The sequence below is a fragment of the Pyrus communis genome, chromosome 5 (genome assembly GCF_041283825.1).
Source record: "Pyrus communis isolate YQ-2024b chromosome 5, ASM4128382v1, whole genome shotgun sequence".
Classification (NCBI taxonomy): domain Eukaryota; kingdom Viridiplantae; phylum Streptophyta; class Magnoliopsida; order Rosales; family Rosaceae; genus Pyrus; species Pyrus communis.
This window is the reverse complement of record NC_142569.1, coordinates 15508758-15535449: the sequence shown is the minus strand read 5'-3', so window position 1 is coordinate 15535449 and position 26692 is coordinate 15508758. Positions and strand designations below refer to the sequence as shown.

The 26692-nt window shown below is 35.1% G+C and overlaps 2 protein-coding genes, 1 long non-coding RNA gene and 1 pseudogene across 14 annotated transcripts; 2 read left to right on the top strand and 2 right to left on the bottom strand.

Moving 5' to 3' along the window:
* Window positions 1–7293: 7293 nt before the first annotated feature.
* On the top strand, window positions 7294–8331 carry LOC137724552 (uncharacterized). Its single transcript, XR_011067456.2, has 2 exons — window positions 7294–8022; window positions 8113–8331. It is a non-coding gene; the product is annotated as an uncharacterized LOC137724552 (long non-coding RNA).
* A 6398-nt stretch (window positions 8332–14729) lies between these two features.
* Window positions 14730–16615, top strand: LOC137726682 (NAC domain-containing protein 6-like). Its single transcript, XM_068465622.2, has 3 exons — window positions 14730–14989; window positions 15096–15364; window positions 15957–16615. Exons 1-3 carry the CDS (start codon window positions 14800–14802, stop codon window positions 16377–16379), a joined length of 882 nt encoding a protein of 293 aa, XP_068321723.1. The 5' UTR covers window positions 14730–14799; the 3' UTR covers window positions 16380–16615.
* Window positions 16616–17825: 1210 nt separating this feature from the next.
* LOC137724861 (uncharacterized) lies at window positions 17826–18787 on the bottom strand (annotated as a pseudogene).
* Window positions 18788–21460: 2673 nt separating this feature from the next.
* LOC137726954 (uncharacterized) lies at window positions 21461–26034 on the bottom strand. 12 transcript variants are annotated; one of them, XM_088694550.1, is made up of 5 exons: window positions 25798–26034; window positions 25374–25437; window positions 24837–25021; window positions 23445–23469; window positions 21461–23100 (listed from the first exon to the last, which is right to left on the bottom strand). In XM_088694550.1, exon 5 carries the CDS (start codon window positions 22361–22363, stop codon window positions 21554–21556), a length of 810 nt encoding a protein of 269 aa, XP_088550676.1. In that variant the 5' UTR covers window positions 22364–23100; window positions 23445–23469; window positions 24837–25021; window positions 25374–25437; window positions 25798–26034; the 3' UTR covers window positions 21461–21553. The 12 variants fall into 12 exon arrangements, with proteins under 12 accessions (XP_088550676.1, XP_088550675.1, XP_088550678.1 ...); XM_088694549.1 differs by having other exon boundaries at window positions 21461–23093; XM_088694552.1 differs by lacking the exon at window positions 23445–23469 and having other exon boundaries at window positions 21461–23093.
* Window positions 26035–26692: the final 658 nt, after the last annotated feature.

Below are 26692 nucleotides of genomic sequence, written 5' to 3'. Positions count from 1 at the left end.
TCTTGCACAATCTGTTAATCTAACACAAAAAAATACAAATGTAACAGGTTTCGAGTCAAACCATTAACATGTCAGGTCGTTATTAGGTCACCCGTTAAGATAACGGGTATGAACACATAAACAACACAAAGAAAACCTATTTTCCAAGTCTAGACACTATGTAGTACTTGAAAGACAAATGTATTTTTATGTTTTGAAGTAATATTTATGTGGCAGTGTGCTATACTACATGTTTAGTAATTTAAGATGATTTTTTTCCGTTTGATTATTTGTTGAAGTGAAATTTGACGAGACGAGTAACATTCCAACTATGCCTTAATTTACTAACCATATGTAGTGAACTTGGTATCTTTTATTTTCCCTATTTTTAGGATTTTGTTGTAATAAGTTTAAGTGGTTTTAATCCTAGATCTGAGAATTTTTTACACGACCTATTAACATAGCATTAAAACTAATCGGGTCGTTACCAGGTCACCTCTTAAGAACTTAATGGATTTACATGCAGGTAATACGTGGATAACTCGTTTCGACCCATTAAGAAAAAAATTATTTTGATGATTTTAAAGTTAAACTACTAAAAAAAACCTACTATAAAATACAACGGTCATAGGATATATATTGAATATTAAATATGTATTATTGTATTTGTAGACATCGAAATTTCAGTAAAATAAATGTTAACCAATGTATTAAAATTACAACATTTATTTACTTCACCAACCTCACACACTTACTTCACCTACAACATCCACTTACTTCACCTACAACCTCCACTCACTTCAGCTACAACCTCCACTCACTTCACCAAAAAAATGAATGGTGGTGATTCACTCTCAAAGCCTATAAATAGGCTTCTCCATCAAGAGGAATGGAGGGGGGACCAAAACCTTGAAGCCTTAAAGTTCTAAAGCTCTCAAGAAAATCCCGAAGGATCAAGAAAGCACTCTTCGTTCTTCGTCAAATCCTCCTTTAAGATCAAGCCCCAACGGCCCTTGAAGAACTCCCACCAACTCAAGATCAAGCCCCGACGGCCCCTTGAAGAAAGTGTTCATCATTCATCATCCGTTCATCCTAAGATCAAGCCCCAACGACCCTTTGGATCAACAACCTCAACAAATCCACACATCCAATCGTTCGATCAAGCCTCGATGGCCCTTGAAGAAATCACAAGTCCGATTCAAAATCAAGTGTTCACCACCCTTGAATCAAATTCAACTCCAGATAAAAGGAGTAAGTTCAGACCTTCGGGGGAGACCAAAAGAATCCTCCAGCCCAGTTCAAGATTAAGCCTGTGGAAAATCAACGATTGGAGGAAACCAGAAAATCTTCCGGTCGAACTCAAGATCAAGCCTCGATGGCCCTTGAAGAAATTTACAGCCCAATTCAAGATCAAGCCTCGACGGCCCTTGGGTTGACATCTACATTAAAGGACTTCAAAACGCATCTTCTACACATGACAAGCACATGTCTACGACGCGCCTTGAAGTGGGGGCATTTGTAGACATCGAAATTTCAGTAAAATAAATGTTAACCAATGTATTAAAATTACAACATTTATTTACTTCACCAACCTCACACACTTACTTCACCTACAACATCCACTTACTTCACCTACAACCTCCACTCACTTCACCTACAACCTCCACTCACTTCACCAAAAAAATGAATGGTGGTGATTCACTCTCAAAGCCTATAAATAGGCTTTTCCATCAAGAGGAATGGAGGGGGGACCAAAACCTTGAAGCCTTAAAGTTCTAAAGCTCTCAAGAAAATCCCGAAGGATCAAGAAAGCACTCTTCGTTCTTCGTCAAATCCTCCTTCAAGATCAAGCCCCAACGGCCCTTGAAGAACTCCCACCAACTCAAGATCAAGCCCCGACGGCCCCTTGAAGAAAGTGTTCATCATTCATCATCCGTTCATCCTAAGATCAAGCCCCAACGGCCTTTTGGATCAACAACCTCAACAAATCCACACATCCAATCGTTCTTCAAGACTAAGCCTAAAAGCCCTTGAAGATCTGCTCATCCATCAACCTTTAAGATCAAGCCCAAAAGCCCTTGAAGAAATCCATACACCCATTCTTCAAGATCAAGCCCAACGCCCCTTGAAGATCCATTCATCAACTGTTCATCCTAAGATCAAGCCCCAACGGCCCTTTGGATCAACAACCTTAACAAACCCATACACCCATTCTTCAAGATCAAGCCCAACGCCCCTTGAAGATTCGTTCATCAACTGTTCATCCTTAGATCAAGCCCCGACGGCCCTTTGGATCAACAACTCATCCACAAACCTACACCCTACGAACTGTTCATCCTTAGATCAAGCCCCGACGGCCCTTTGGATCAACAACTCATCCACAAACCTACACCCTACGAAGATAGAATCAGAGGACCAAATTTGAGAGAGATCGTAACCCCAAAATCATTAAACACAAAAATATTATTTTTGTACACGTATTCTTGTTTCTTGTTTCAGGAATTTTTCGTGTTCACAATATTATTATTCTATATAAGTTTTAAAAAAAATTATGTTTTTTATTTTTTATTTTTTATTTTTACTTTGATAGTTTCTTATTATCATTATTGGGATAAATTTTACTTGACCTGTTGTCTAAAATTCAAATCAATAAGTATAGTATTAGTATAACTTTCAATTTTAGAGTCAACGACCTAACAAATTTTTTTTTACTTTGTCTCATACGGTAATACTCATAAATGTTTTATCCTCTTAGAAGTGAGATTAAAATATTAAAAAAATAAAAATATTAAAGTAATTTAAAAATACCAAACACATTAAAAAAATTATAATAATTAATTTACAAGTGAGAAAAATGTGAAAAAAAATATTTAAACGCTCGTGACCACACATCCTTTACGCCTTAAGGATGGGTACATTGTCGTTAGAATTTTTAGAACCTTACAAACCCTCGTGAATAGTATTTTTAGGGGAGTTCAATACATTAGTCAGAACTATACTGGACATCGAGGGAAAAACAAAGGATACAATAAAAGCTTGGATCGATTTGGAAAAATGGGCATTAGGCCAGGTTTATGGATGACGAGGGACGAAGACATAGCCAGAAAGAAATTGGCATCGTTTTCGATGAAAACGGAAAAGAGGAAAAAGCTTTTGTAGTTTCTATCTTCTGTAAAGTTTCCATATGGGTATGCTTCAAACATCGGCCGTTGCGCAAATGTGGATGGAGGAAAATTTTTCGGCCTCAAGAGTCATGATTGTCATGTTATACTTCAACGTCTTTTCCCAGTGGGAATTCGACACCTCTTGCCCGAAGATGTGGTAAAGCCGATTATGTTGTTAACAGATATTTTTCTCAATTAACTACAAAAACTTTGTGGAAGTTCGATGTTAAACAGTTGTGTAATGATATTATTGAAGTGCCATGCAAGCTTGAACAAATATTTCCTCCAGCTTTCTTCACAAGCATGATCCGCGTGATGATTCACTTGCCGGATTAGGAACTTGTAGCCGGACTTGTCAACTATCGATGGATGTATCTGATTGAAAGGTATATACTCGCCATAAATACTTTAGTTCATGATGTATGTACAATTAGACTAATTTTATACGATAATCTGTTTATTGATGTAGACTATTGGGTGAATTAAAAAAGAGTGTATGGAACAAGGCAAAGCCTGAAAGATCAATCGTGGAGGCATGGGTCGGCTTTGAGTCGCTTACATTTTGTGCAATGTACCTGCAAGATGTTGAGACTACGTTCAACCAACAACAACGCCATAATAACGGTGGTGTGAGAAGTGAAAATTTTTCTGTTTTTGCCCAAATTGCACTACTATTTGGCAAACCAATCAGAGGGGAGGTGTTTGACAAAAAGGACATGGAGGTAGCACATTGGCTTGTACTTAACAATTGTGACAAGAAAATTACGTACCTAGATGAGCATGAAGAGTTGATGAAGCGGGAACATCTGTCACATTTTTATGCCAAAAAGCATCGTGAATTGTTTTCTCGATGGTTTTTGAAAATGTATGTTGTTCGTGTTTGGGTTTTTTGCATAATTGTAAATGTTAAACTAACACAACATCTTTTTCTCTTTTATTTAGGTGAAGAAATTGAAGGAAATTAATTTGCTCGCTTACAATGAAGAATTATACAACTTGGCGATTGGGCCCGTAAGTGCAGAATTGTACTCCGGTTGTCAAGTAAATGGCATCAAGTTTTTGGCAATTGATCGTGATGACAAGCTTTGTACGCAAAATAGTGGGGTACATGTACTGGGTGCGAGCGACATTGCAAACATTGATTTTTATGAAAAACTGACAAGTGTTGTGCAATTGCTTTAGAAAGACTGGTGTTAAGTTATCCTCTTTAAGTGTGCTGGTTTGATACAAACCCACTTCGAGTTGGAGGTGTTAAGCGAGACGATGGTTTGCTATCGGTCAACACTAACAGATGTTGGTATAACAACGACCCTTACATTTTGGCAACAATGGCTAAACAAATTTTCTATATAGATGATCTAAGGCGGGGAAATGATGGAAAATAGTTTAGAAGATTGAGCACAGAGAGGTGTATGATATTGCGGATCGAGATCTTGTTGTCGATGACGATTATGGTGATGTTGCTGACCAACAATTGTCGACTTCAATGACACTTGGAGTAGATACATTGTGGGATATGACTATTGTACAAGAACCGTATTAGGTAGCTAGAGGTCCTGAAATCAAAATACCGATCGATTCCATTATGATTGACCTCCGGGATCTACCACGATACAACGCACCCGAGCACGCAAACGACGATGTTGGTGTGCCTACAGACGAGGAGGAATGGGAGTCTGAATCTGACGATATGATGATCTTTATTCTAGTTCAGATGAGGATTAATGAAAAATTGTGATGTATATTAATTAAATGTATTGAATGGTATTTAAAAATGTTGTATACAAAGAAAAGTTTCCTTTCAAATTTGTAACAAAATTAAATTAAAAAAATTATTTATTTATTTAAACCAAAATATAAATTAAATTTACAGTTATGCGCGACGACGTTTTATAAATATTTGTCGCGCAAATATTAAAAAATTCAATTTTTTTTTTTAAAACTGGTTGCGCGACGAAAGTTTAAACATTTTCGTTGCGCAAACATGTAAAAATTTGATTTTTTTTTTCCCAAAATTGGGCACATTTGTATTTTGGTGCCTTCAATTCATTTCACTCTCTCTCTGTCTATCTCATACTCAAGCTCCTCTCTCTTGTTTGTAATTCGAACTCCTCTTAGACCCAAGCTCATCTTTCTCTCTCTCTCTCTCTCTCTCCATTAAGTCAACCTCCTTACTCTACCTCTCTCAATCTTAGACTCAATCTCAGTGTCTCTCTCATTCCCCCTCTCGCACTACCTTCGTTTCTCTGTCTCTCTGTCACTCTCTGTCTCAAAACCACAACACTCCGATGCCACACCGCACACAACTTTACTAGGTAAGGACCCATTCTCCCTTAATTCAATTATTTATAAGTGCAATTTTCTGAATTTTAATCTTCAATTGTTTTAGTTACAACATTTAGGGATTTAGCGTTGGAATTGGGAATCCTGGGTTAGGGATTTAGGGTTGGAATTGGGAATTGTAGTTGCTCACGGTGCAGGGTTTTTGAATTAGGGTTCGAATTACAGATTTACAAGTTGGGGATTTTTTATTTATTTAATTAGGGTTTTAATTATGAGAAATTAGTAAGGAAGGGAATTTAAATGTTCAATCATAGTTGAAATAGCCTTGTGTTGGATTGGTGAATGTTCTGAATATTTTCTTATAACAAGCTAACAACTAATACTGCTATTTTTCTATTGGACTGGTGAATGTTGGATTGTTGAATCGTACTATATATAGCCCTGTGTTGTCATTGTCCTGCGAAAAAGAACCCTAGTTGTGAACATCTTTAATGTGATTCAATAGAAAGGAAAATTAAAGTGAGTTTGGTTGTGTTCAATTCCCCAATTTAGTTGATAGGACTCCAGGGAATTTCCTAATGGTTCAAATTGATCTTACCATTCGTTGTATATATACTAGTAATGTTTTCACAAAACGTTCAACCCTATGTAAAACCAGAAACGAGGCAGCTTTGAATTGTTTAGCTAAGAAGGGAAAAGAAAGTTGTTTAGTTCATAGATGATAACCTCTGCAATACCACTTTAGATGTAAGTATTGCTTAACATATACATATACATATATGTGTGTGTGTGTGTGTAAATATTGCTTATAACATATACATATATATATATATATATATATATATGTGTGTGTGTGTGTGTGTGGGTGTGTGTGTATAACTATTGCTTAACATATACATATATATATATATGTGTGTGTGTGTGTGTGTATAACTATTGCTTAACATATACATATACAAAATAAAAAATTAGTTGCATGATCAATGATATTGAATACTAATCTTCTATTGATATTGCACAGTGATACGCTGAGAAAAGGAGTAGTACTAAAGTATGATTAGGACATTCCCAATTGCATTATATTAGCTGGTCTAAAGGGAAAAAGCTAGGTTCAATTGTTTAAGGATGTCCCGTTTTATTTGCTGAACAAGGCTCTCATTCACTTCGTCACAATGTCCCTGTCTGTTTGTCCTTTTTCCAGCCATATTTCGCAAGGAGCTGTCCAAACATTAGTAGTGGGATATGAGCATCATTAACTTAGGATAATAAAAAAATATTCAAAAAGCATCGCCTGCATGCATAGATTCCAAAATAAAAGCCTCCTAAGCCTTGCTGCTCCAAAAGTATGAAACCTACATTACAAAATAAAAAATTGAAATGAATTACATCTATATAAGTTCATGTCCTCATACTATTTTCATTTATTTTTATTCGAATTCGCACCAAGGTATTGAGTGATTTGAATGGTTTTAGATGATGACATGGGCCATTGATTGATGTATTACATGTGTCATAAGCTAGTGAATTGGGTAGTTATAAGGATTGTGTAGTCATTAAGCTTTGTATCTAGTATAAATAGTGGTGAGAATATTCTTCATTGCATCTATAAGTGATCTTCTTCAATGCATAAAAATGTTGTATACCCAAAAGTGTTTGAAGATTATTGATTTGATAATATGTTGGCTTTAACTTTGTAATGGCATGCAAATATTATAAATGGGTAAACTTGTTTGTTTGTTTTCATGAAAAAACATGTTCCTTGCAATACTCAATTTTATTCCTATCTCATGTTTTCATTCACCTTATATATGTGAAATGAAATGCATATAACAAGAAGATATCTGAATAGATTCATGATTGTTTTTGTAGATGTCGAACTTAATATCAAACCGGCGGGCAGCTAGTAAGGGCAATTAGACACCTTCTCAAGGACGTAATGTTGCTGCCACCTCCACACCTGACATGGCCACGCCGGGTGTCTCTCCGGTTGCGCCATTGGGGCCAACGGTGTCTATGGCTGCTGCGTCATCAACTTCTTCAATGACGCATCCTGTCCTAAGCGCCCAATGGACTTATAGACGGCCTCATACTTCTGAGGAGGCTCAGCCATCTGGTGATGCTTCCTCTATCCATAGAGAGGGATCCCAAACAGGTAAGCTTGCTCCATCCCTCCTTCCTGCCTTTTCCTCCTCTTTTGGTGTATATTAGTGTAGAATCTCGCTTATATGCAAACACATTTAACCAAAAAAATTAAGGAACATATAATTATGGAGATGCTCATTTAAAATGATTCTATATCCTTGACTGTATACACCAGTTGAAGTACTTCAAGCACAATAATCGTTTTGATCTTGTTTTCAAAGAGCATCTAATTAAATAGTATTCTTGATTTTTGAAGAAACTTGTATGATTAGATGAATTCTATTTTTCTACCATTACGTGGGATCTTCGACATCGTGCAGCTGCAACAAAGGAGCAGCACAATGCGTTGGCCACCGACATTGGCTGCGTTATCAAGAACCATTGCCCCCTCAGGTGGGAGTCATGGAGAGCTGTGCCACAAGAAACCAAGGACGCCGTGCTTTATGAATTATCGGTAAGTATTTTCAACCTGAAATACTAAATTTTTATTAAAGTATACAAATATTATAAATTTTAACTACTATTTATTTGTTGAGTTTTGCAGCATCACTATAAGCTCTCCAACCTCAATTCCAACCAAATGGAGTACATCAATGACCTTTGCTCCAGTAGGTTCACTCAATGGAAGAGCGACCTCCACAAGCATTATGAGCTATATGACGGTCCGAAGGTCGCTCTAAAAGTTGGGTGCCCTATAGAGTTGTTGGATTATCGGGATGAATGGGAGTGGCTCTGCGGCCATTTTCAAGACGAGAAATACTTGGTATGTATAATTTATATTTAATAATATATTAATAAAAAAGTTTACAATTTTCAAAAACACATTTTTTTTCATTCATTTGTTATAAATATCTAAACTAATATGTTTTTTTTTTTTTTTTTTTTTTTTTTTTTTTTAATTCAACAGAAAAAAGTGAAGGCAAACTCAATCAATCGGTCGAAGAAGAAACTTCATCGATCCGGGTCACAACGCTTCTCTTATAGGTTGGAGGGGCGACGTAAGGTAACCGTATATTTATTTTAAGTTTTCAATCTTTTTACTCTTTATTACACAATTGGTAATCTATGTTAAGACTTTCTAAATTTTTTTAGGGGGTCAAAGTTTCCTGAAATTGACATGTTCAAGGAGGTCTACGTTTGACCGGGGGATAAGCCGACGAAGCAGCATCATGTAAGTTCTTTCAAATTTATAATATTCAATTTTTATTAATATTAATTACATGTATATTCAAATTAATTTGTTTTTTTTTTCATTTTTCTAGTCCACCATGGTGGAGAAGGGCCAGATAGTTCTAGAGGAGGTGGCTTCCCAGCTTCCCCTCAAGACCCTGATCGAGGAGGTGTTTCCCCCTGAGGATGCTGGGTTTTAGATCATGATTGACACACTTGATCAGACCCTCAATCGTTGGCATGAGAATATTCACCAAGGGCTTGGGAAAGCCCGTTTTCGGGACCCATTTGCTTCATCCTCTAGGCAGAGAGATGAACAGGTCGAAATGCTGACATCTGAAGTGGTGGGCTTGAAGGAGCAGATTGTGACCCAACAGTCTCAGATTGCGGCCCAAAACAATTTGATGTACCAAATAGGTCGTGCACTTCAGATCTCTGGCATTCAATTCCCCGATGTTGAACTACCTCCAAAAATGACCTCCCATCCCCCCGACACAGCAACTACACCACCAGCCGATGAATGTGACGTCACAGATTTCTTTTTTTAGTTTTGTTTTAAATTGTTTTTGAATTTAAAAATACTTTTTTCCATTGTATGTACATTTACAATAAATTTTCAATTCAATATTCTTCTTTACATTTTCTATTTTTATTTTCATTAAATTCATTTTTACATAAGCGAAAAAATAAAAATAATTTATTTATAAAACTAATTTTAAAATAAATAATAAATTATTTAAAAAACTGATTTTAAAATCTTACTGTGATGACCTCTATATCCGTTGTGCAAGAGTTTGTGGGTTGAACCTACATGTCCGTCGTGCAAGACTTTGTGGGTCGAACTTGAATGTCCGTCGCGCAAGACTTTGTGGGTCGAACCCATGTGACCGTTGTGAAAGAGTTTGGGGGGTTGAAACCCAGTTTCGTCGCTCGGTACGTGAAACAACCACGACTTTCGTCGCACAATCTTCATTTTGGGCGATAGACCTTTCCTTCGTCCCGCAATGCCTGACGTCATGAGCTTTGCGCGGTGGAGTCTTCACCGCCCAATGTTTCCGACGACGGTTTTTTTCTTTGCGCGACAATTTTCCCTTCGTCGCCCAAGAAGTTATTCCTAGTAGTGTACTTGTTCATTTTAACGGGTGTTACACGACACGGCCTATTAAAATATCGAATATGACATGAAAACAACACAAATATGAGAACGAGAAGGCCGATTGGAATAAAAGGGAAGGCTGGAGTTCTTTTGATTACTCTTCTGGCCTCGTCATGAGTAAGTTGGTGTAAAACACGACACGAAAAATGGCAGGTCTATTTAATCCTCTTTATTTCACGTTCATTCATATGTTGTAAATAGGTGTCCATCCTTGTAATTAAATAGAGTGGAATACACTGATCAATAATAGTCAAGACTTTTTTTTTTTTGGGTGAACTAATAGTCAAGACTTTTGAACCTAGAACTGAATTCTTCTCCTGCAACCTTCACTTTTACAAGGCCTGGTGCGAATTAAATATATTTTCCTTGACAAGTTTGATACGATACGATATGTTGAGATAACAAATATTACACGAAAATGACACAAACACGACCAATTTTCTAGACCTATCTAATCGTGTATTAAAATGCAAACATCCAATTAAAACTGATTAGTAATAATATAAGTGCAGAAGTGAAAAATCGGTTATACTATCAGACAAGGTTTTAATCTTTAGGTGTGAAGTTCACACACTCATCAATTACACACATCTGTTATATTCCGTCACTTGAGACATGATGCTCCAGAATTTGGATTTTATTTTATATATGGAACATGGTTGGATTTCATTACAAATTACATCTCAAACTAAATCTTAATTTATATTATAACCAGATTCTTCCATCAATTATTACTCCTCCAAAGCTTGAGAAAGTTCGAGGAAATAGCAGAAAAATCAAAGGGCAATGAACAGGTAATTAAATTTGTAACAGTTTTCTTTTTTCTTTCAACTTAAAGGCAGAAAAGAAAACAAGGCCTCAACACCCAACAGCATGTAATAGGGTAGAATGATGAGAGGACATATATAGATATGGTGGGTGAGCAGGCTTGTCGTTTAATTAGAAAGATAGAAAGACTTGTTGAAGTCTTTAGAAGACTTCCAAGTCAAATTTTCCATCAGAATGAAGCCATGAAAAATGAAATACAAATTAATTGTTCTTTCTATTCTAAAGAAGCCATTCTTTATGTATTTTGGTGAAAGAAGGCTGCAATCAACGCGGAGTTGCTTTGAATAATTAACCACAGAATTTGGAAAATCTTGTGTTTTGTTTTTGTTCGTGGTCAGTCCCTCTCAGTCTGGTCACCTTTTGTCTAAACTTTTTGAGATTAAAGATTGAAACACACTAATTGTAATTAAAGAATTATTAATCGCAAAATATTGCATAAAATAATGCAAGCACTATGTGCCTATTGATAGACCTGGCATTCGTGTTGTGTTTCTTGTGATCGTGTTGTTTTCATGTCATAACAGATAGCTTAACGGGTTGTGTCGTGTCATACCTGTTAAAGTAAACAGGTAATATGATCCGACCCGAAATCAACCCGTTAATATTATTAGGTAATATGACCCTACCCGTTACCCATTAAGAAAAATATATTTTAAATCAATAAAAATGAAAATGAAAAACATAATATGACCCAAAAAAATGTAAAACATAATACTAAATTAGTATATAAATACTAAATTTCGGAGTTGACCCCTTCATGAAAGTTGTAAAGTTTTTCATTACGAGTGACTACATTTTTCACACTTCTACAATAGTTATTATTAATTTTGCACTCAAATAAAAGACAATGTTCATGAGATTTGGAGGGTTTTAAAAATCTAAACGACCATGTAACCATCGTCTAAGCATTGAGGATGCAATTATGAACGTTTATTATGCTTTCACATCTTTCAGACTCATACATTAATGAGTATGAATTTTGTTTATTTTGAACTCCCTTAAAAATACTATTCATGAGAGTTTGTATGGTTTTAAAAATTCAAACGATCATATACCCATTCTCAAAAAGTAGAGGATGCGACTACAAGCGTTTGCATTTTTTTTCATATTTTTCGCACATGTAAATTAGTTATTATAATTTTTTTAATGTGTTTGGTATTTTTAAATTACTTGATATTTTTATTTTTAAAGTGTTTTATGATTTTTAATCTCAATCTTTGTCTATAATATAATATAAAAATAAATAAATAAACAAAAATTAAATTTTAAATTTTATATAGAATAATAATAGTATAATAATTAATAAACAATATATACTTATTCATTATATATATATTGTATTTTATAGTAATTTTTTTTTTAGTAGTTTAAAAAATTAAAATCATCAAAATAATTTTTTTCTTATCGTGTCGAAATAGGTTACCCACATGTCACTCTCGTGTAAACCTCTTAAGGACCTGTTATTAATGGGTTATTATCGTGACCCAATAATGACCCAATTAGTTATCATGTTGACTTGAAACCTGTTATTTTCGTATCGTTTACGTGTTGTGTTAACGGGTTATGTAAGAAATTGCCAGACCTACCTATTAATGAAACACTTGGCCACAAAAGAGAGGAATTTCTTTGTTAATGATTAACATCTAAATCATTTTCCCCTGGACTTCTCAAGTCAACCCACCTTGGCTACCTCTTTTTTTTATTTTTTGTTCATCTATCTTAATTTAAAGTATAAGATTTCAGCAACAATCCCAAAGTTTAACTATGGACTTCCAACTTCCGAGCTAATTTTTATTAGAAATAGAGTGAAGGTTGTATCAGAAATTATGGACTATCTTTTAATAAAGTTTGTAATTTATGGTTAATTCCCAATATTCTAACTTTAAAAATTAAGTCTTAACTTTAATCCTTTTAAAATCGAAATGTATATGTCTTCGGAGGCAGGGAGAGTGTATATGACCAAGTCTACAAGAAATATTTGAGCTTACTCTATCTTGGTAAGTTATGAAAAATTCAAGAAAATCCTGTGAAGCGGCATGCCAAGCAATATTTTACGTGTCTTGATTTTAGGTCTATTACGAAGGATCTATTCTTTTGGTTGGATCATAAGTGTTAGGACACAAATGTGCAAAGTTGGAGAAAACACGTTTTGGAATATATACAATATGAGCTTAATTATGGGCACTTTTCTTTCACAAGATGGTTTCGTAAGTGTAAATTCTACTTACATAAATAAGCTCTATTTTTTCAAACAAATGATAGGATAATTACACTGAATTACGGAAATGAGAGATTCAAACTTGAGTGCAGAGAATAAAACAAATTACTTTAGTCAACTTAACTAAATCCATGTCTGCCATATATAACCATATAAGACCTATAGATATCAAGAGTTTGGTTCCACCAAATAACTTATTCATATGTACACTTCACAAACGAGGTGGCTTGTACACTCAATTAAGATTGTCTCTATTACGTAAGAATGAAATGATGACTATCATACTCTTAATTAAGACAATTTTATAAAGGAAAGCTCGGTATACCCATGAACTCTTATGAATAAGTAATTTTTTTTGTGGTTAGAAAATATGATGAACTATTATGATTTTATTATAATTTGGATGTTCTTGTTCTACACTGCATGATATGAGTGCTTGATGTTGGTATTAAATAAATTAAATAAATTATAATTCTTATTATTTGGTTGTTACTGAGAAAGTAAGTTTATTTGTCATTATTTGTGGTTAGTGGAAAATTAAGATGGAGTCTTTAGTTTTTCAACTTTTGTAACTCTTGTAATAATTTTTTTTGTTTGTTAAATTGTGTTTATTATCCTGTTCACTAAGGGTGAGAATAAACAATAATTATTAGCATTTTCCCATTGTCTTTTTATTTATGATCCCACTACCACTTTCCTAATAAATACAATCTTTATTCCTTCATACTTTGCATCTTTTACTTATATTGGCTAAATAAGGGTGTTCTAGTGGTGAAGCTTTAGACTCTTCTCTTTTTGTGCACAGAGGTCTGAGTCAAACACAATTTAATTGGACTGTTATATCCTGAAGGGGACAAGTTAAGAAATATACTGCTACACTGGTTTGTGAATTTTTGTCAAACCTTAGTGGGCTTGAATCTTCTTAAGAAAAGTGAGATACCCGCGCCTCAGCCTAATTGTCTATGTACTTCTTAGAAGAATATTACAATTTTTTTTTTGTAATTTTCCCAACACTTGACATATACTAGCATTAGTTTTCGAGGTCCTAAATTTTGTGTTTCCAGTTTTGCATGCAAACACTGCATGTGAGTTTCAACTCAAAGGACTAATAAGCCTTTTATTCCTCATTTTCCTTTGTGCATGTGAAAGGAAAGGAGGAGGAAGCTCAACATGTGTTGCTGAACTATGCAAATTAGCTAGAAGATGGTGATAATACTTTTTTCCTACTTGGTATTGGATTCCAAGTATCAAGCAATTAGACTTGCTCAAAGTCTAAACTAAAACATTGAACGGACCATGGGACTAGCTGACTCCGTACAGTTTGAACCTTTGCATCTATTTATTCTTCATCATTTCATTTGCTTCAAAAAAATTAAAAAAAAAAAAAAAAAAAAAAAAAAAAAAAAAAAAAAAAACAAAAATCAAACATTTTGTGGTAGATATTTAATTACTTGGAAAATAGCACTGATCGAACTGCATACATTCCTGAAATTTCCAGGTAAAAGTCCAAAACCCATAGAAAATACAAGTCAAGCAATTGGCAAAGACTTAGCATGTCCATGTCACCATTCTCTCATGACTTTAAGCCAAAACCGCGTGGGCCCATTTCGTTTGTGGGGTCCGGTTCCCCACATAACTCTAATTTCTAAAGACTGATAATTGGAGACTTGGTCAAGTGGGTCCCACACCCCGAAGGCTTCTCCATCAACCAACATACGAAATCATTTTTGTGGGGGGGGGGGGGGGGGGGTGGCACCTCCCATCCCTTATAAATATTCTGTAAAAGTGTGTATGTCTTCAGTGCACTAAACATTCATTCTCTGAATTACAGTCTCTAATTCACACTAGTTGCATCTCCAATGGCAGCCAACACCATAAATCCTGATCATGAAATGACTCCGGAATTCGAACTTCCGGGATTTCGGTTCCATCCAACAGAAGAAGAACTTCTTGAATTCTACCTTAAAAACATGGTTTTTGGCAAAAGGTTGCGTTTTGACATAATTGGATTCCTCAATATCTACCATCATGACCCTTGGGACTTGCCTGGTACGTACAAACATTTTTGCTCATGCATATATACTGTCTGAATTTTATTGATCAGGGCATGGTTGTGATGTGTAATTAATTAATGGGTGCTAATTATCTTATACAGGGTTGTCAAAGATCGGAGAAAGGGAGTGGTATTTTTTTGTGCCAAGGGACAGGAAGCATGGCAGTGGAGGAAGGCCTAACAGAACCACTGAAACTGGGTTTTGGAAAGCCACCGGCTCTGACCGCAAGATCGTGAGCCTCTCGGAGCCAAAGAGGATCATAGGGTTGAGAAAGACACTTGTTTTTTACAAAGGGAGAGCCCCAAGAGGAAGCAAGACTGATTGGGTCATGAATGAGTATCGTTTGCCTGATAACTGCCAGTATCTCAAGGTAATTACTTGTTAATGCCACTTAATTTTTTTAATCGAGTATCTAATACCTGTTAATTTTCTCGCTATCTTTTCCGAAGTTTGAACATGCTTTAGGGGGAGTTAGAAAGTCTTCTAACTAAGTCTTGTAATTCCTTGTTCATTGGTGTTTATCAAGGAGTCTCCAAGCATAGAAGTGTCTTAATCCTTCTATCTCCATTCACTTAAATTTGGAAAAAAAAAAAAAGAAAAAAAAAAGTCCTTTTGTAGTTTTCATGCAAACTACAAAAAAAGTTTATATGTATTTATTTTCTCAATCATTGAGTGTTTTTGCTCAGCGAATATTTTGTGAGTCTGTATTTTATGAAAAATTACAATTGTGGTAAAAGTGACGCAACAAATAATATGCACTTAAGAAATTTGGCCACTTTTAACTGAGTGAAACTTGCAACCTCATATATAATCCGAGTCTCAATTACTAATCATTTACAGTGCTCAAAACCAAATTGATAATTTCACCTTCACATTTAAGGAATCTTGATTACGTAGTTTCATAGGTCAATTCTTGGATAGCAATCTAATGAAACTCTCTCTTTTTCTATTTGTAAACTCAGGATATTGTACTATGCAAGATATATAGAAAGGCAACATCCTTGAAAGTGCTAGAGCAAAGGGCAGCAATGGAGGAAAATCAGATAAAGGAATTTCATGCTTCCCCTAACTCATCATCTCCTCCAACATCCATGGAGACCATCTCATTTGGCAGCCAAGCAATACAGGAAGCTCTGACGCCACAAATTCCCACAAAGCATGTAGTATTCAAGCAAGAAGTGGAAGATGCAACTCTAGTGGTAGCACAAGAGCAAAAGGGTGAGAATGCAATGGAGATTAAAGGGTCTCCTCATCCCATATACAATTTACCAGAACTCCAAGTGCCTAAATTTAGCATGGACTGGACCCAAGACACAGTTTGGACCCAAATGAGTAGCCCTTGGCTTCAAAACTTGACCCCTTTGGCCAACATTCTCAACTTCTAGTTGCTTCAATGTGTTAGGATAAAATAAAGTTTGAGCTTTGTTAACCTAGACGAAAAGCCATTAGCCCTCATTTAGTCTTTAATTGGTCATCTAAACCTAAATGCGGCAAGACATAAAATTCGGATCCAAACATTCTTGTAGATAAATTTTGTTCACATTTTAGGACGTCTGGTCATGCCTCACCTTGTAAGTGATCAAGTGTCTGCTGTTCTAGTTAAGGAACAGCTTCTTCTCTAGTTTATATATATATATATATATATATATATATATATATATATATATATTTTTTTTTTTTTTATTTTTTTTTCTTTTTTTTTTTGAGTTAGGGATCAAGTATATGCTGTTCTAGTTGAGGAACAGCTTCTTCTCTAGTTTTTCTTTTTCCATTCTTGTTTTTTTTTTTTTTTTTTTTTTTTCTTTTGAGGGAGGGAGAGATGGTATGTATCTTTTTTTTTTTTTTTTTTTTTGATCCAGTATGTTATCTAGTATCCATACACACATAATGTAATGGACCCTAATGGTAGGTAGGAGAGGTTTCATGGACAAATGGGCCGGCACATAAGGCAATAAATAAATTTTATTTTGTTTCACTTTGAGCTTTTCTGTTTTTCTTTTGGGAAATGAGCAATAATGACACCCATACAATGTTACTCTTACAAAAATTACACCAAGTGATAATAGCTACAAAAATGACCCCCTTTGAATAGTTTTGGACGCAGAAAGAAGAGATTATCCGTTAATTTTTATTCTTATTTTTAGAGAGGTAGTTAAATCTTTTTTGTTTTTTTTACTGACGACACAACATTGACATAATAAGAAAATAACGACGATACAATGACAACATAATAAACCTATTTTGCACATTTTGTTGTAGGTTTCCAACTCTCTTTCTTGAGATGATTATTTTTAATAGAGTAATGATGGGCAGACCAATTTTTTAAACCAAATAGTGTCACTAATAAGAAATAAACACATTAATCAACACTTAAGTAATAATCATATAATGTTGACATAACCAGAAAGCAACGATGATATAATGGCATAATGAGAAAACAACGATGATATAATGACGATGTAATAAACATATTTTCACATTTTGTTGTAGGTTTCCACCTCTCTTTCTTGAGATGATTATTTTTAATAGGGTATTGCTAGGCAGATCAAATTTTTAAACCAAATTTGTAAACCAAATAATACGTCACCAATAAGAAATAAACACATTAATCAACCCAACACTTAAGTAATAATCCAATCATCAACAATCACATCATTTGGTTTACAAAATTGGGTCTCCGTAGCATTACCCTTTTTAATATTTGTAACTACATTGATGACTAGTGTGTCCCAATATTATTTTTTCAACAGAGAAAATTATTACTTATTATTAACTTAGAAAATTCAATCGAGTTTAATTGGTGCTATCCAGAAAGCCCCCGAAATTATCATCAAAGAATATCACTGCTCGGCAATTTAAGTAGGAGAAGGTAAAAATTTACTCAATAAACTGTATCAATTTGATATCAGATGATGTACATCTACATGTATACTTTTCATGTGAAAAATTTAATATCTAATTCTAGTGGTTAAGGATGTTGGGGAATGAGACTCTGGTTTTGATCAACTGCCTAAATAGGCTTTCAAGTCGTTCTTTGTGATCTTGAATGCATGACTCCAGATTTTCAAGCTTTGTTTTGGGGATCAAATTTGCTTGTCTTGAGTGCAGCATCCACTTCTGCAAATTCATTTACTTCTGTTTCTTCCTTACAAGCTACTTTTGTCAAGTGCATCATCATGGAGACCAATGACCAGCTGCTTGGCTTTGACTTTGGCCCGGAGATGAAGGACAGTACTGATTCAAGCACCATGATGGTGACTGTTTCGACATCTCTCAACTTAATAACAATGTCAATAGTCTCTTGGTCCTTGTTGAGGGAAGATAAGGTGGATCGGTTTTTAATGCCCTTTAGATTCTTCAAAGCCTTTTGAATTGCCCTATTCAAAATCTTCCTGGAGCTTAAGTATTTGTTAACGTCACTTGTGAGGGCTCCAGATTCACCTCCTCGTGTTCTTCGTATAATTGATTGAAGATCCAATATGCATTCCTTGGTTTGCAAGACGGCATCCTTGGCAATGGCACAAACATCCAACAGTATGATAGAGCCATCTAATAGATCATTAGTATATTTCTCATTCTGCTCTTGGGCTAAGGCTTGTTGATTGAGGGGCAACTGAAGCAGCCTATCAACACAATCTTGCAAATCTTGTAAACCATTTAGCTTTTGGCTGATGGATGATGAAGATGTAGAGGTGGCCTCAGAAGACCTCAATCTGCACAAAAGTTCATCAACTTCTTGAGCGATCGGGTGTGGCCTTGAGGGGAAGCTGTTAGAGCGAGTGTGGAAAGCCATTTCTTCTGTGTGATTTGAGAAATTGAGAGAAAATAGAAGAGAAGACCTTGTAGTTAATGTACAATTGTGATGGATGAGTTTCTTTGCATGTGCATATGCTTCACATATAGTGTTGGTTGAAGAAGGGGACAAGGAATCTCATCCGCTACAATCACCAGCCAAAAGGGTAACATGATCTAGATTGGATCTATATGTTTCGCTATGAAATGCCTATGCAATGTCTCTTCCTACTCCAGCATTCCAACTCATGAAGTGATTTATTTAACATGTATAATCTTAGAGTATCAATATTATAATGTAATTAAGCATTCATTAATTAACATCTAACACATGGAACGTTCTAGCTAGCCATCCTGCTTATATGCTTAATTTAAATAAAAAATAATTTATGGTGATCAATGAATGTGATTAGTGGTTCATCTTATTTTAGAGGTCCCTGATATGATTGCTGCACACAGAGCAGGCAAGATCTGCAATCTGTATTAATTTTTTACGCTGCATTGTGTTTCTATAATGTAGGAAAATGGTTATTGCCAGATTAGTTAGGCGATGTCCATGCTATGTCTCCCCATCATTTGTCTATCAACTCATTTTAAATCACTAAGCATCTGAACCTTAGGATGACGCTGCATGGTATTTATATTCAGGTTGCACCTTTTCCTCACACAAGAAAAAGCAATACCTATTATTATTTTTTTTTTCTCCTGTTACATGCAATAGCAATAATGGGATGAGGGATTTGGGTTATTTAAGTCACAAAGTGAACCAATTATAATAATTAGGTATTGAAATGTCATTCACGTGAATTGAATATGTGACCTTGCAAGAACTTTTAAAAAAATCGTGCTATTTTCTATGTTGGCAATTAGTTTTATGGTGAAACCTCAACTTCCTCAACCTCTCACTTATAAGTGAAGAAGAATATCCAGAATTTTAAAGTTAGATAATGCTGAAATTGGGGATCCTCCACTATAAAATCAATTGACAATATGAGAAGTAGCCCAAAACCATCTAAGCCCTTAGCTAAGTCAATTCCTCACTGATGTGGGACAAATGTCCACATATCAACTCTCAACACACCCCGCATGTGTGGTCGATTTTCAAGCCTACACGTGGACAACAACTGGGTGATGCATGTGTGGCCCCTTGGGCTTTTACACGAGGGACAACTTGCTATGATACCATGATCATAAAGAAAGTTGATGTTCCACCACAAAACCAATTGGCAATATGGAGAGTAGCCCAACTACTTATAAGCACATGCAAGATCCCTCATCTCATTAATGTGAGATTCACTCTCAACATGCTAATGAACTTTCAAACATAACACGTGGATAATACAACGAGGGTGACGTGGAGCGCGTATGGCTATTGGGCTTCACATGCGGGACAACCTACTTTGATACAATAAAGAAAGTTGAGGTTCCACCATAAAACCAATTGACAATATGGAGAGTAGTCCAACCATACTTATAAGCACATGCAAGGTCGATCATCTCATCAATGTGGGATTTACTCTTAATAGATGAAAATAGATTCCACTATAAAACCAATTGCCTTTATAAGAAATAGCCCAGGACTATATATATAAGCCCATAGCTAAGTCAATCCCTTAGTGATATGGGATAAATTGTCCACACATCATCAACTCTCAACAGAAAACGAAGCATCAGTTGGTTTTTCATCTCCTCCCTAAATTTTAGCTAAATAGCTTATTTAAAGAGCCCATTAAAAATGTTCTAAGGTAGCCATAACTATTATTGTTACTTAAACGTGTTTGTTGTGACTATTTAGGGTATAAATCTTTCAGTTTAGTATTATAGGAGCTGTAGGGATCATTTTCTCTAGACAACAGGAATCGGATTCCGAGTCTTTGCAGTTAGATTTTATGCATTTATTCGCATATCACTATATCTCCACATTATAATATTATAATGACTTAGGACACGACACGTAGGCTAAAATTTAATTTGTTCAACTTCAAGTACAATTAAGTTTTTCAAACTGACGTTAACATTCTTGCTGTACGGTATTTTAATGGTAAATGGACGTACTTTCTTGCCATTATAATTGTGGAGACGTAACGAAATGCAAATAAATGTACAAAGCCTAAAAGTATGTATTTGGGATCCCAACTTGGTGATCAAATCACTTGTGGCGCGTCCAGAGCGTTTATTTTAATGACTAATGTTCGATCTTCAAATTGTGCTAGTTAAGTTGCTTAATACTGTTCACGTAAGAAAATTTAAAACCTAATTCTAGTGATGTAGGATGTTGAGGAGGGAAAATTTTGTTTTTTTGTTTTTTTTTATTTTTTATCAATAAAAATTTGGTGAACGAATATGATAATTCTTTTTGGACAACAAGAATCTTGATAGCTGTGAAATCTAATATTTACTCTGCTTGCTGCTCAAAATCACATGCCGTGTCCAGCTCTCTCTTAGATGTTTTTTTTCTTTAATTTTTAATTTTTGTTACCGCTTGATGATACTGTGGTCAAATTTCCAGTCTTGAAATCATATAGGGTTCTAGTTCACTCATGGATAAACAGAGAAAATTAATAATCATTGTTAAATCAGAAAATTCTATTGGATTTGATTAGTGCAATTCTGAAAATCCCATAAAATTATCATCAAAGATTGTTGTTCTGTAATAGTTTCTTAAATAGCGAGAAAGTAGATATTTACTCAATAGACTCTCAATTTCATATCAAATGATGTGATGCATATAAGTATACTTTTCATGTACAAAATTTAGGATCTAAATCTAGTGGTTTAGGATGTTAAGGAGGGAGACTCTTATTTTGATCAACTGTCTAAATAGGCACTCAAGCCCTTCTTCCTGATCTTGAATGCACGACTCTAGCTTCTCAAGCTGGTTTTGCGCGTTATCGGCACTTTTGTGTAGTGCAGCATCCAACTGTGAAAATTCATTCACTTCTGTTTCTGTCTCGCAAGCCGCTCTTTTTGACTGCATCATCTTTGAGACCAATGACCGTGATTTTGGCCCTGAGATGAATGACATTAGCGATTCAAATACTTCGCGAGTGACTGCTTCAACGTCTCTCAACTTGCTAACGATGGCAATTGTCTCCTCGTCCTTGTTGGGGGAAGAGAATGCTGATCTATTTTTCATCCCCTTCAGATTTACCATAGCCTTGTGGATTGCCTTCTTCACCATCTTCCTGGAGGTCAAGTATTTTGTGACCTCACTTGTAAGTGCAGATTCACCTCCCCGCCTTCTGATGATGGATTGAAGATCCTGCACGCATTCCTTGGTTTGCGACAGGGTATCCTTGACAGTGGCACAAACATCCAAGAGTCTGATAGAGCCATCTAATAACTCATTAGTCCATTTCTCATTCTGCTCTTGGGCTAATGATTGTAAGGTGAGGGGCAACTGAAGCAACTTCTCAACACAATCATGCAAGTCTTTGAGGTTACTTAGCTTGTGGCTGATTGATGATGATGTGGAGGTGGATTCAGAAGACCTCAATCTGCACAAAAGTTCATAAACTTCTTCAACGATCGGGTGTGGCCTTGACGGGAAGCTGTTAGATCGAGTGTGGAATGCCATTTCGTCTTTGTGATTTGAGAAAAGATAGAAGAGAAGACCTTCTAGCTAATTTACAATTGTGATTGATGAGTTCCTTTCCATATGCATATGCGTAATATATAGTATTGGTTGAGGATGGAGACATGGAATCCCATCCACTTCAATCAACAGCCAAAGGTAACATGATTTCGATTGGATCTATATGCTTCCCTAGGAGCTGTCCATGCAATGTCCCCTCCCACTGCAGCATCCCAACTCATGAAGTGATTTATATAGCATGTATAATCATAGAGTATCAATATTATAGTGTAAGCCTTCAGTAATTGTAAAGGGCAAAAACCATCCACACCCACCCTTCTTTATATGCTTAATCCCGTACCTAATACAAATTAATCATCTATGTGATTAGTCAGCTCACCTTACTTTGCAGGTACCTCACATCATTGTTGCGTCCGAGCAGACAACATAATTTGTGACCTTGCATTTTGTTTCCATAATGTAGCAAAATGGTAAGTGTCGGAATAGGCGACTTCAATGCAATTTCTCCCCATCAGTGATTTCTCAACCCATATAAAATTAATCCGCATTAATGTATACTAGTCATAGTGCCCGCGCGTTGCTGCGGGTGTTATAAGTGTATAAAACATGTAAAAAGTAGGACATTAAACTACAAAATAAGGAGCAAAATTAGTGTCTTCAATATCTAAGTCTCTGCCAAAATGATCTTGGATCTTCAGCTCAAGCTGTAAACCTACGTACTAAAACAATGTAAATTATTTAAAAAATGACAATAAATAATGTCACCTGAATTTCATCTAGGTTTGATCTAGATTTGAACTACATGCTGATGATCTGAATGAAAGAAGGTAATGGTAACAGTAGAAATTGGTTTGAATTTCTGATGTCATGTGTCAGTGGGTTTTAATTTTTTAGACCACTATGCCTATTATATTTGTAGTAAGGAATGAACATTCACATATAACAAAAGGTTCAGGTTTTATCAAGACATTTTAACACAGTTAACTATCTATGCAGAGCTGTTAACTTAGTTTCCAAAAAGAAAAGTAACGCCTCGTTTCAAATTTTATTATCAAAATCTTACCCTCAAGCAATTTTATAGTGATCCCCTGCAAAAGAAACCGGCAAACAAAGAAAAAGGAACAAACGATGAGCAATAAAACTCAGACCATAATACACAAAATTCCCTATAACGTAACTTGATAAAGCATTTTATCCAATCCAATTGAATTCCTGATCACAACACATTAGACAAACTAATAAACCATTTTCTCAAAATAACCATTTAATTTTAAACACTTAAAACCGAAGAGAACCAAACGCGCATATTTGGAAAAAAATGGAGTGTTTTGAGTATCTAAACCTCACCCTCATCACTTATAAAATGTAGTGGTCCCAAATGGAAACAGAACTTGCAAAACGGTGTCCCAGCATAAACACAACATATTAAACAAACATATGAAGACAAAAAAAGTTTTAAAAACCGACAATGAACGATAAAATTCAGAAATCCCAGGACACAAAATCGCAAATGACATAAAAATTAGTAATAAAAGTTATGAAAAAACAGACACCACTTGACATCAAATGGCTTGACGCCAATGACAACCCCAAAGGCAAGCAAAATCCCAAACTAGTCAAGAAAAAATTAAGAGTCCATTCCTTTGTCATATTCTTTTCCCCTATTTTGCTACCCCTAATCCCAAATGTGTCTTCGATGCTCTTTGTCCCGTTTTTCTCTCACCCTAATATCTCACCTGCAAAATCTTAATGCTACTACTTTCCCCCGCCAGCAAACCCTCAACACCCTGTAATGCTATGTTCTTCCAAATCTATAACAAAAAAATGCACACATAAACACGATAGAAATTTGCGAAAACCCACAACACAACCTAACTAAAAATCTCACGGACCAAAAGTTTCACCCAAAAGAACCCCCCCTCCCCATCTCTCTTATCAAATGAATACTCCAAAAGCAATTCAATGCTTGATAACAACCCATTTAAAATTGAACCCTAAAAAAAAAAAAAATTAAAAGCTTCTAAGATTTAAAATTGAACAAAACACAATCCATACATTATAACAAAAACTGCACGCTTAAACATGCTAGAAATTCACCAATACCCACAACACTGACCAAGATCCACAAAATCAGCCAAAAGATACAAAATAGGGAAAAAAAGCTAAATCTGGAAAAGGAATAAAAAGAAGGGGGCTGCAAATCGAAGAAGCTGAAAAGAAAAGGAAAAAGGGCATTAAGGGAGTAGCCAAACAGCTTCGAAAGCAATTCAATAGTTGATAACAACACATTTAAATTGAACCCAAGAAGCTTCTACCATTTAAAATTCAACAAAACACAATCTATACAGTCGGAAAAAAAAATACAGTACCAGATGCGAGATTAGAAGAACTCACCAAAAACAAAAAACGATTACATCCAACAAAAGATTCAGCAAAAAGAATAAAAATGATATACCTTGTTGATAAAGAGCTTGCAAAGCCGCAGATAAAAACTAGAAAATTCGAGCAACAACTTTTGCTGCAACTAAAAATCAAAGCAGATCAAAAAAGTACACCCAAAGCTTGAAAAAAATTAAATCACACACAATCAGAAAAATAGAAAATTCATCAGTAAACGTTTGATCGTATCCTTAACTTTTCCTGAAATTAAAAATAAAAACACGTCAGAGAACCACACACAAACCACGAAAAAAAAATATTAAAATCCCATGTGGCAAGAAAACCAAATAACTCACCAAAGAACTTTAGATCGCATATCATTCAATGTTATTGTTAACATCCTCTTCGGTTCTATAAAATCAGAAAGAAAATTTGCACAGAAAACCCATTTTGATATTCATATTTAATTATAAACTCACATCATGTGGCATTTTTCAGATGCAGGAAAAAAGAAGACCAAATGAATTCCCACGAATGTAACTCTTAAAAAATAAAAAAATAAAAAAAATAATTCTACAACAAAACCCAAAAGCAAGCAACCAAAGTTTCTCACCTTAAGCACAAATGTCTTCCAAAGCTGCAGACAAAAGTTCTAGAAAAATAAAAACCTGAATCCCCTGAAATTCAAAAGAAAACCTGATTATACACCCACATGCAAAACCCGATGGCACAAAAAAAAAAAAAAAAAAAAAAAAAAAAACCAAAAATGAGAAGAGAAACAATTTCAACAGAAAATCCATTTACAAAGAAAATCCATTTGTCAAGACCCACAACACAACCTAACTAAAAAACTCATGGATGAAAAGTTTCTCCCCAGAAACCCCATCTCTGTCATCAAACGAAAACTCCGAAAGCAACAACTCATTTAAAATTGAACCCAAAAAAAAATTAAAAGCTTCTAACATCTAAAATTGCACAGAACACAATCCATACAGTTGCATAAAAAAAGTTGTGGATGCAAGATTAGACAAACTCACCACAAAACTATCCACTTTGAGACCAACAGAGGCGAAGAGAGGAGAGAGCAGACGGCTACGAAAGAAGAGAAGCAAAAGAAATCGGAAAAAAAATGGACCAAAAGCAGTGAAAAGGAATCACTGTAAAAACAGGAAAGAAAAGGAACCGGACAAAAATGTTGAAGGGCAAAGTTGAAATAACAAAAAAGAAGTAGGGGTAAAAAGGGAAGTACACTGCTCTAGAACAGTGCCACCCGAGTTTGGGTTTTAGTATATATTAATTTAGGCATATTTAGGTTGGCACCTTAATTTTCTCACACAAGAAAGTCAATACCTACTATTTAGCGTGTTTCCCATTTGTATCTATATACAGTTTTTCTCTTCTATTTCATGTGATATAATAATGAGATGGGATGACATGTTTGCAATCTTTGAGCTCACTTCCACTGTAGAACTGGGTTTCAACAAACAAGCAGGCAAAGATGAAGCCAACCGTGAATGTTTACTAAGTTTACAAGGACTAGTAAAATATACTCGGAAATCATATTTAGACTCCATGGTTTAAAAGACACAATAAGAAAACTACTAGCGAACTACTTGACACTAAGAAAATACAACTAAAAAACTAGAAGTGCACTACAGAGGTAATAACACAAGACTTTCAAAATGATACCATAAAATGTGTCATTTAAAGATTTTCACAAATGTATTGTATTTGGTCATTTTCAAGTCTGTTTGTCTAATTTTTATATAGTAGATTGCTGAACCTTAAACTTTGAATTCCATGGAACTTTATTTTCCCTCGTCCAATCACAGGGTTCAGTTTTTTCACCATCATAGTGGACGTGCTACAAGACTTGGAGAAAATAAAAATCGAGATTTTAAAACATCCTTGTTCTTGAGTTATTAGCAATTA

Coding starts and splice junctions, on each gene's coding strand:
- LOC137726682 (XM_068465622.2), top strand. CDS start 14,800: ATGGCAGCCAACACCATAAATCCTGATCATGAAATGACTCCGGAATTC. Junction 14,990..15,095: donor TGACCCTTGGGACTTGCCTG/GTACGTACAAAC, acceptor TATCTTATACAG/GGTTGTCAAAGATCGGAGAA. Junction 15,365..15,956: donor ATAACTGCCAGTATCTCAAG/GTAATTACTTGT, acceptor TTGTAAACTCAG/GATATTGTACTATGCAAGAT.
- LOC137726954 (XM_088694550.1), bottom strand. CDS start 22,363: ATGGCATTCCACACTCGATCTAACAGCTTCCCGTCAAGGCCACACCCG.